At 40.4% G+C, this 11,272-nt stretch overlaps 1 protein-coding gene across 1 annotated transcript; it reads right to left on the reverse strand.

The window, feature by feature from the left end:
- Window positions 1–2,574: 2,574 nt before the first annotated feature.
- Window positions 2,575–10,999, reverse strand: ints13 (integrator complex subunit 13). Its single transcript, XM_003444974.5, has 17 exons — window positions 10,524–10,999; window positions 9,299–9,532; window positions 9,099–9,173; window positions 8,768–8,970; window positions 7,870–7,950; window positions 7,671–7,761; window positions 7,399–7,527; window positions 6,088–6,172; window positions 5,702–5,794; window positions 4,719–4,808; window positions 4,436–4,614; window positions 4,159–4,323; window positions 3,872–4,026; window positions 3,549–3,779; window positions 3,247–3,377; window positions 2,950–3,085; window positions 2,575–2,834 (listed from the first exon to the last, which is right to left on the reverse strand). Exons 1-17 carry the CDS (start codon window positions 10,569–10,571, stop codon window positions 2,798–2,800), a joined length of 2,163 nt encoding a protein of 720 aa, XP_003445022.2. The 5' UTR covers window positions 10,572–10,999; the 3' UTR covers window positions 2,575–2,797.
- Between the last annotated feature and the right edge of the window lie 273 nt (window positions 11,000–11,272).

Here is an 11,272-nt window from a genome sequence, read left to right on the forward strand (position 1 = left end):
ACGATCATGAGTTGAGCTAAAAAAAAATTTTTGTTTTTTTCCGAAGAAAACATGAGAGCAGTTGATGAAATAGCAAACAGCTGAAACACTCCAAAAATCGCTCAAGGTGTACGAGTTGAATTAAAAGTCTCTGCAATTTCTCTGTGTTAATTTATGTAAAAACACTGACTCTATAAAGTCTAAATTCCAGGGTTAAATATAATATTACACTCTTTCTGTTTGTAGGGGGCTGAGCTGAAGTGTTGCATTTTCTCTCCAAAGACTAAAACACTGCCAAATCCACCCTTCACAAGACCCTGTCTGCTTCTCATCTACTTTCAAAAGAGAATGTGTTTCTACTGAGCTCCCCACTGAAGACAGGCACTGTCATCATCAAACAATGTACCACCACCTCGGCTGTTTCCAGATGAGCACTCTGATACAATTCATAATCTATCCTCAGTTTCATCTGGGACAAATCAGGATTTGATGTCTCAGCAAACGCGGGATGCGTCATTGCCCACATTATTAGATCAGCTGAACGTGTCTAGACAAACTGAGCTGGAGCCTTTAATCTCAAAATCAGCCATGTACAGAGTGGAAGGCCTGATAGAGGACAGTCAAACCAACTTACCCCCAGAGACTGGCGTTTTTAGTGAACAGCCTGAGACATCTGCTGTTCCAAATGTGGTATCAACTGTAGCCTCTCTCAAAGTACTATCATCTCTGTTGTTGCACACAGACGTTAAATTCAGGGCTTCAGGTCACTATTACTATAATTTATGTCTTGCCAATGAGCATTTCTTCATCAAACCTCCTTTAAATGGTGTGAGTCACATCAATGTCAAAGACAAGTCTTTCAAAATAAGCAGTGCAGAGTGCAACTTGTGCAGCTTCAATAATTCTGAGTAGAAGGCCAATATCTGAAGGATGTTTTGATTCAATGACTCCCCCTACTGCTCAGGAGCCGGTCACTGCATTCAGACACGGAGCCTAGAGGAGAGACATCAAACTCATGCAGCCTCTTTGGTCTTAAGTCGGCTGGTCCAGTGAAATTCTTTTTTCCGTCAGTGTAAAGAAGTTTAACTACACAATCATGTCTGAGATGTCTCAGTTTTCCGACATGAAGAACAAATGTTGCTGTAGTAAATATAAGACGTGTCAGGACAACAGTTGAGGCTTAAAATGACAGATTTTTTTCCCCTTCGATAGTCCAACAGTCCAAAACCCAAACATGCCCACTTTCTCATGCCTTTTAAAATGGCCATTAAATATTCATGTTCTCTGAAGACATTTTCATATTCACATAAATATTATTTTCTGTGTTTAATGAAACCTAGAACATAATCTCGTACTCTCCCACTGACAGTATTGCAGTCTGTTCTACCTCTGATCACCACTTTTGAATTCCCCTTTCACTTCACAATCCCACCTAAATCCTTTTTGGATCCAAAAGTAGATAAGGTGGATGCTCTGTGGCTGCCTGGCTAGTTTTGTATGGTTTGGTGCTTCATGGTGCTTCTCCAAGTTGTGTTTTTGTATTTTCCTACTCAGTTGTATATAGTATTTGTATTTCTATTTTATTCTATTGTATATATTATTCTATTCTATTTTATTCTATTGTATATAGTATTTTATTTTATTTTATTGTATTTTATTGCATTCCAGTGTTTTCTAATTTCTGCTACATAACTTTGCACTTTTGCTGTAACAAAACAAATTTCCCACCTGTGGGACTAATAAAGGCCATCTTATCTTATCTTATCAAAAGTGGACCTCCAAGTTGCACCTCAGGATCTCCTCCTCTTGGCCCAAGACAGACATGGCCTGAGCACCTTGCTACCTCTAATCTTGGATCTGCACCACATTTTCAGCAGGGTGGATCTACTGCTGCATAAATAACCTAGATTCTTTAACAGTTCATTTCTATGATATTACAGCCAAATTAGACTAACCACACTGATCAAATAAAAAGACTGTGTGGTTGGCAATGAGTTCCACAAATAGATCCATGAATTCAGAGAATCGATGCTCCCAGAGCTCCCCATCACAAAAGATGAATCAGTGATTCATGAATCACCACTTAAATAACATCTTTAAACCAATCATGTCACCATATCTGTGACACCATCCCTCAGCGTGAATCCTCTGTGTGGTTTTCCACTTTTTCCCAATGCCTGGCAGTCTTCATGTGCAGGTTGTTTCGAATGAATGTTTCTTTTAGAGCCAATCCAACAGCTAAAACACTCCCAGGACCCATTCTTCTTTCAAGATTTGGCTCATTGTGACTTTCCTGCTCTTCCTCTGGATTAAATTCAAGTCGCTGGTTCGGTATTCTGGCAAAGTGTAAGTGGTCAGAGCCTGATTTCCAGAGAGAAATCTAAAATTATTTTCCAGAGCTTTTTGAAGGAGATGACCTAGAAATGAGATGGCCAAATTCTGTTCTGATTTTGGCTTTTACAGACGGTTACACACATTTATGAATTATGAATTCCTACTTAAAGTCTTACACTGAACACTGCAGACATCTTTCCTCAATGAAAAACAAAATACTCTATAGACAAATGAAGTAATGACAAGATAAAACTGAACATGATTTGTGCAAAAGCCAACAGCAACATTCTCTACTGGCAGTTTTTATTGTGTTACGCAACATGTGAACAGCATAACTACAAAATTAGGAGTAAAAAAATTAGAAATTCCTTGTTAAGAGTTCACCGTCTATTTTAATTTGATGTCCTTTTTTGGGCAGTCTTAAAAGCACTGTGGTCCAAAATCTCATCTGCAGAAAGGCTGACACACTGGAGCTGTGGAAACATCATCTGGTGGCCTTCCCATTTTCATGAACATCCATCCTGTAAGCAAGGACAATGTCAAGTTTTTTTAAAATCCTGAGCATGAACACAAACCGCACTAACAAGAATGGTATTCATTCAGCATAATGACACTTTCACAGATGACTGAACACACCCGTTCTCATCTTTGAGGTGCTGGTACAACTCAAACTTGTTGTTCACGGAGCTGGCTCTTCCAAAAAACTCTTGGTGCTTCCTGGAATTGACTGCAGTGATTCGGTTGCTCCACATAGTGAGGAGTGAGACAGGACCTGCAAACACAGCGAACCAAAAACATATAAATAGTTTGGGTGGTGTTATTTTCTTTAAAAATTGTGCCTTATACTGTGATAAAATGTCAATAAATTAGTGAAAATGTATCCGCGCTTCTGCATTGTATTATGAAAGGAGATCAGGTGTCAACTGTTGGTACCTTTCGATCTTTCTGGAGGCTGAATCTCCTCTGAGGTTAAGCGAGGCTTTTTGTTGAGCGGCTCTGGTGAGTCTGGGGAATCCTTGATGACCTCCGACTCCTGCTCATCTTTATCCATCAAACCCTTTAGTCTTTGAGACGGAGGAGCATACATCACAAATATTAAAGTTAGGTTCTTTTATTTCTTTCTCCTCTGTTGTATCCAATAAGCTCAATAAATATAAGCTGTGAATCCACATGGAGAAATGATAGACAAAATTATTTTTGCTAAAACAAACTGAAGGTTCTTGGGCACTACTGACCTCTCTGAGTCCTGCCAGCTTTTGTCGTCCGTCTCCTTGTTTCCATTTTTCTCTGTCCTGTCCTCCCTCTCCTCTCTCTTCCTCCCTCTCTTCTTCCGGTCCTCCTCCTCTGGAGGTTTGCTGCGGCAGGCAATGATGCAATCCAGAACTCGCTGGTGCCTGTCAGTCGCCCCGGCGTGAGTCTTCACTAATGTTTCCAGCTCATTCCACATTATGCGGTACTGCTCATCCCTGGAGATAATAATTATGTGGAAATATTAATGCTGATTTCTGCTGGTAAGCCAGGACCGGGAGGTGTAAAATGAACAAAACTGAGGTAATACCTCTTGGGGCCTTTGCCTCTAGATCCTACAGTGGAAATGGGGAGTGGGTCGTTCTTTCTCTCCATATCTACCAGGTTGTAAACGGTCTTCTGGCAGGTGAGAACGTCCTCATCAGTCAAAGTCTCTTTTACTATCAGGTTAGCCAGAGGAACCACCTAATAGAGCAAAAACAACACAGACATGTGCTAAAGGGTGATGTAGGCCAACTGGAAAAAGACAAGTCTTTGGTAGAAATAAGAAAGAACACTGATAATCAGGAAGACTAGTATTCCTGGATGGTGCCTCACTGCCTGCATGTTGAAGATGGTGGTCTGGGAGATGATCATTGGCCAGTATCGAGTGTGGCGCTCCAGCTGAGCTTTGGCCCTCTCAGCTGGCAGCTTCCCTGAGGGATCATGGGAAGATTCTGACACAGGAGTTAGCCGGTTCTCCCTCATAAATTCACCAAAATCCTGAGGAAAAATATGTAAAAAAAAAAAAGAAAAAAAGAAAAAAAAGAAAACCATTTAGGATCAGATCAACTCTGCTGAATATTTCTGAACAGCTGATGGGAGCTGTACATACAGTGATGCGGTAGTCTGTCACACGGCCTCCGCAGCCCTCGCTGATGGAGGGCGGGTCCTCTAGGGTGGAGCGGTTGCTGTTGAGCACGTGCAGGAAAATCTCGCCTCCATGGCTACTGAGCATGTGGCTGATTACCTTTGAACCTGACTTCCTCGGCTGCTCCAGCAACACAGATCGACCTGTTATCGGCACATCAACACGAATATTCATCGGTTTGCAGGAACAGTCCAAGAAACAGGATTTCAACAAGAAATATAAACAAATTGTGATGAATCCAGTTTACCATTAAGGAGAAAATTGGTCAAGCATGACGAGGGACGACTGTTGACATCTGTGGGGGAGATGCGATAGGCTCCTGTGCAGTAATGTAGCTCTGAAGTGGAAAAAAACAAATGTTTTGACCACTATTAAATACTACATACAACATGAGGATTGCCTCCTTCACTGATGTCTCTTTTTTCCCCCTGGAGGGTAATACTATTTGTCTGTTACAACTATTACTGTTATTTTATAACAAGATCCCAGAAGGACACTGTGACAGAGATGCACAGGTTGTACAATTCTGGGCAGATACTGTTCTGCTTTTGTTTCTTTTTTCATTGTTTCCGTTCTTACTGATTTCTCCAGCTCTAAATAACTGCGACAACATATTAAGACCAGCCAGTGTCATCATTAAAAGCTATTTTATTTGCCTAAATGCTAATATCAGTCAACAATCCCAATATTTGCCAATATACTGTGTATACCTAGTCTGTAAATTTACAGAAAAATACATTAAAACTATAAACTGAACAAATGTCGCTGCTTAAATGAGACATGAGGATAAATCATTTAACTCAAGAGCAACATCACCAAGCGTGGCCTAAGGCTAATAACCAGTGGTGATTTTAGAGTTCCTGAGGGCCTCGTCTTTTGTGCACAGAAATTTCTTCACATTTTCTGAATGTTTTTGTTCTTGCGTACTGTAGAGGTTTTTACAATCGTTCTGAAAATTGACCTGTTAGTCAGTTAAAATAAATAGCTGTAAACCAGCTTTTTCTTTTAAGTATCACTGACGAGTTGCTGCCATCAAACTGAAAATGAGCGAATTCATTTGAAGAGACAGTAACATGTCTCAGTTTAAACATGTGGTATTTTTTTCTGTGTACTTTTGTATATAATTTATAGATTTATGAGATAAAAAAAAAACCAATGCATGGTGTTGCAAGTGTAAAACCTTTTAAATGAAGAATGAGTTAGGTGATCCTTTGTTGCAATTTTGCCCACCTATGCTGTTTGTTCGTGGAGTACACCATTTTAATGTAACCGTCTCCTTGAGTCCATTTTCTCGAGTGCTGGTCCCCGCCATGTGTAAGTCTCCTACACAACATAAACACAACATTGACTTTTTTTTATTTATTTCGAAGATTAAGAACTCAAAACATCAACAAGGAGCCCATTGAGCTGTCCAGCTTGTACCTCACCTCCCAGCTAAAGCTAGGATGTGCAAGCTCCATCTAATTCTTGCAATATTTCTGAACTACTTTATTTTGTGTAGCAGGGTTTGGAGGTTTCAACAGCATTTCTTTCAATGGGAAAACAACAGTTTCAACCTCCTGACCTGTTTAACTGGCTCATTTAGAGCTAGGCAGACATGTAACGTGGGCACTCACCACTTTTAAAGAACTCGAGGTGAGCGTCTCGGTGATGCAAGAGCTCAACGTCATAATTAGCCGACGTGTTGGCATGCTGCTCTTCCTGTCCACCCACAGAGACATTAACAAACAAAGGTCAGCATGAAGTCAGCTCCTAAAAGGTTCAAACTCACACAAATGCACAAACACGCATCGACACTGCTGATTTCATGTCCCAAAGGGCGAAACGATAAACAAACAAAGTGAAAGGAAAAATGTTGGTTTGTTCAATGACCCAAGTTTTAAAGCAGAAATTATTATTCAGTTTAAACATGCTTTAATGTGTTTAAAACATTTGGTTTGATAATAGGACTTGTTTACTTCTGAATATGGGCAACACTACTATCAATGGGTAAACCTTGTACATTTGGAAAAAAAGTCAGTACATGGATAGTTGGAAAAGCTGGAATCCAGATTGAAGGGATAGATGCGTTCAAAAAGTAGTTACAAAAAAAAAAAAAAAGCAGCACAATGGAACACACTGAGACACTAAATGGAAGATCTCGGGAAGAGAGACCGTTTACAAGGGGTGGATATAGAGCAAGGGAAGTTTGAACAACTTTTAGGGCATCTACACATTGACAGAATTTAATAAATCAGAAGAGGCAACGCTGGTCACAGATGTTTCCACTTATGAACACTTGAATACAACAAATTCTGAAGTTTTCTTTTAGCTTTTGTCATAAAAATAATCTCTACAATCAGACCAAAAAGATTTTCCCACAAATCAAATCCCTTTAAAACTACATTTGAACTTTGCAAGTCCACGTAAGACCAGAGTTGCCCGTCCTTTACTTGATCCAACTGACACATCAGGATAAATTCATGACCCTAAGGCTCAAAATATACACACTACATGATGCAAACTCTGCCCCCTTCCTCAGTTTGATGTGTGTGTGATCAGAGTACTAACCTGTTCGCAAACATTTAATGTGGGCTAGCAAAACAGAAAATACAGCATGAAACCAGCAGCAGGTTCACAGTCACATCGACATGCAGATGAGATCAAACAAAAGATGCGACTAGAGTGCATTGGGTTATTTTAGTGAAGCAAGGGTTCGCACTTTATAAGCAAGCAAAGAAACAAAAATGTGGATATGAGTGAGAAAAGAGGATAAAAAAAAACATAAAACCAATCAGTCCAATAAAAAAAAAAAGCGAGAAGTGCACTGTATTCTAAAAAAAGATTTCTATACTAGCAGCATGGAAAGACAAACATGTTGTTTTAATCAACATTTTGGCAAAAGATGTGCAAGAGCAGATAAAAGGCAGGACGAAGATGGCCTTTACCTTCATGGGGATGTTCGTTATGGTGGTGGAGGCCAAGTCAAAGTGCTGCTGGACCAAAATGTTGAGTTTGGTGGCCAGGTGCCTCCCAGCTCGAACACTGTGCACCTCACTGGTGAGCAGAGGAGAGATCTGAGACACAAAGAGAGAGACACAGTGAAAAGCTGGATTGTGATAGATTAAATGGGGTTTGGGTGAAATTTAGCGTTAACACGTCTTCACTTTCTATAGTGGTTGATTTTAATTAAACGCTGACTGTCAAGCTTTTCACCCACCTCTTTCTTGGGCCGGTCAGACACCAGTGTGTCCTCACCCTGTGGGTAGATGTGAACTAGAACCAGCTCACACTGCTGGATGGCCATGAGCCTTAAAAACCAGAACAATGAGTTTTAATATGGCAGGCAATACCAGAGTTTCACTTTTTATAACCAAGTCAGGATCACGTGGACAAGTCTTTCTTTGCTGCATACTGACCTGTCTGAGCCTGCTGCCAGCTTGTTTTGCTCTATAATAGTTTCCTGAATGCAGTCTTCCAGCATGCGCACATGTGTGTCGCTGCACGACAAAACACAAAAAGAGCAGGAATTTATGGACATTTATGGATAAGTAAAATGACAAGTGTTGCAAGAGTGCATGGCTGCACAGAGGCACATGTGTTTGTAAATCTGCTGACAAAGGACCCATTTTCCATGCAAGCCCCCCTCAGACATACACCTCTTCCAATCAATCTGACAGCTTTTGAACATGCAGGTTCTAACCCTTGTTACTGACTCTTGTTACTTTATGCTACCTCAGAGAGAAAACAATGCAGTTTCTATTTTTTTAGAAACAAAATTCTTCCGTTGATTCATTCTTATGATTAAAAAAATTATCTAAATATTACCTGACAAAACTGGTTTGAAAAAAAAAAATGACTCAGAGTAGTTCAGGAAACTGTTCAGCATCTGTTTTGATGCATTCAAACGTCTCTCTCTCTGAGCCTGTGTCGGAAGAACACATACTCTTCTCTTAGCGACAATGAGGAAACCAAAAAAAAAGGTGTTTAAAAAGCCTGGTTACACCTCACTAGAGTTGATGCAGACAATGCTTCTTGCCAGAAGTGCAACATGTCTTGCACATTTGATAAAACATGCTCCTTCAGCAGATAAGTGAAGCCAATATGTTTTAGTATCCCGCGTTTTTCTAGCTGACTGTTATGAGCTTTCCATCACTGTATTAGCTGTGTGGTAACCTTCATTCAAGTATAGATGAGAGTTTTATTATGGCCTTAACTCACATTGCACAAGGTTTTCAGTGATACAGTTGTATAAGTTTTTCTTATGACTCAAACAAAATAAAGAGCTGAAACACTGAACACGTGGCCTCTGTTTACCTTTTAGCATTAGTTAGGCAGATAATACGGCCTCTGTTAGCAACTCTCTCAGCTGTGTCCATCAGAGCGATGCGCTTCTCATGCTGCAGCTCTGTGATCTTACATAATGACTCCACTGCAGCTACCAGTCCATGCAAGATGCTGCAGCACTCCGGGTCCTCGCGAGGGTTTGGTGGCCCAACAGCTGCCAGAGCTGACATGAGCTGTGAAGAAAGATGGGAGACACTGAGTTCAAAGAAAATGTCTCCAAATTGTGACAAAGTTATTGTTAGATACTACAACTACAATTCAATTCAGACAGCTTATTGCGTTTAAATGGTTAGTGGATTACCTCATGAGTGCTCTGATCTTCCCTCCTCCAGCTATTCAGTATGTGAAACTCTGAATCACTCACAATGTAATTAACCTGGAAAATAAAGAGGAGGCAGAAAATGTCAGTGGCATGGATGACATTAGAAAGTGGACATCCAGCATGCCCAGTCTCATAATTATATCACTTAGATGAACAAACAATAAAAGATAGACACTAACCAGTTTGTCCTTTGGATAAATATCATAGAGGATCCGGCAGTACTCCATGGAGCACTCCACTGCGCAAGTCCACAGGGACTTTGACACCGGGGCCAAAGGAATGACCCCTTGAGCTCGGCTCTTTGTCAGCACATCACACTCCACCTGCTGACGACTGGACTCTGCCATGTAGGGACAGTGATCCACTACGAAGACAGTCTTGTGTGCCACAGAGAACATCTTCATTTTGCAAATCTGCAGAGTGAGATGAACCGTAAGAAAAACAGAGACAGACAGGAATGTTAAGCTGTCTATATATTTTGTTCTTTGTTTGTTTTTGTTAGGAAACATGTAGGCCGCTGACACATTAAAGGAAAAACCTGAACCTATACCCTCTACAGTGAGGAGATTAGATACAAGAAGGGTCTATTTCTAGCATGATCTGGGGCTACTATTATCCTTAACGTGAACATTATGCTATGGCTTTTGCAACTACCACATCTCAGCAGAATAAAACACCTACACTTGACATTTAGACAGTGTGCCACACCTCTTTATTGTGGTTCTACATAGTCCAACACTTTCCAATACAACCTCTTTGTTTTTCTCTTTAATTAAAAGTGCAATAGGAAGGTGAAGAATAGTGTGCAGATAGGGTGAAGTGGATGGAGTATCAGGGGTGAGATGTGACAGAAGGATAGGTTCACAGGTATTGAGACTTGCTATGATGTATTTTTCAAAGATGGTGGTTCTAACAAAAAGACAGAAGGCCAAGCTGAAGGTGGCAGACCTGAAGGTGCTAAGATTTTAAGTGAGATTGAAAACAATAGACAGGATTAGCGATACAGAGGGTTGATGTTAGACGAGAATGCCAGCAATGGGGTGAGATGGAAGATGAGCACCCAGAAGAAGTAGTAGTTGTTCTGTTATGTTTTGTCCTGTCTTTTATTTTATTTAGACACAAGACAGGAAATGATCTCTACATTGGGACATACACTTCCTCAAGCTTTCTAATAAACAAAACCTGGTTAAAACATCCCATGAAGCCTAGATAAAATAACCCAGGTGTCTTTGGAGTCAAATAAACCTATGCGCTAACCTTACAAAGAATACATTTATGACCTCATATGACCTAAACTAAGTACGCAGCATAGATGATATATTACTACAAGCAATCTCTATGACTGTTCATATTCAGGTTGGGTCAATTTCCACCTCCGTTTTACTGCCATTTATGTTGACTCACCTGGTGGAAAACTTGGGAAGGTAACGCTTCCCGGTCAGGAAACAACATGAATCGTCTGAAAAGGCCCGGTATCTTTTTTTTTCTAGGTCACACTCTGACTGTTAAACCCCCTGTCCGTCTGCAGCGCGATGATCCTGACGCGTTTCAGGACATGTTAATTAATACGCGAACGTCCAACGACCTGTTAAAAAGAGCATGTCACCGAGCAGCGCGTTAGCCTGTCAGCTAACACCAGTCGCAACCATTTATTTGCTGATTCACGTTTATAACCGGCGGTTTAAACATTTCATGGTAATATTTGTGTAATTCCAGGAAAAACGTCTTCTAATTAACCAACTTCCAAACAACCGTTGCCTAGCAATTTTTTGCAGACACTTGGGGGAAAAAAGCACAAACAATACAGTTCAAGTTGCTACAAGCTAGCAGGTTTGTTATTGGCGGAAATGTGTTGAGAGGTGTTCCGCCTCTTCTTCTTCTTTGACGTTCTAAAGCAGCTCACAGAGGTGGCGCTATATTACTGCCATCTTCTGGATTTATTAGTCACACGCATAGTTTTTTTTCCCCGCCTATTTGTCTGTTTTGTTTTTGTTTGTCTGACATTGTTTTGTTTATAATCCCTTGTGAACGTAAGGAATGTGTTAATATGTGAAAGCCATTACTGAAAGCTTCTGAAACTTATTTTATGTGCACTGTATATAAGTTTTCTTCTTCTTCTTCATTCTATCTTCTATGGAAGCCACTGAAGAAAA

This window comes from Oreochromis niloticus, linkage group LG17 (assembly GCF_001858045.2).
Source record: "Oreochromis niloticus isolate F11D_XX linkage group LG17, O_niloticus_UMD_NMBU, whole genome shotgun sequence".
In the NCBI taxonomy this organism is placed as follows: Eukaryota; Metazoa; Chordata; class Actinopteri; order Cichliformes; family Cichlidae; genus Oreochromis; species Oreochromis niloticus.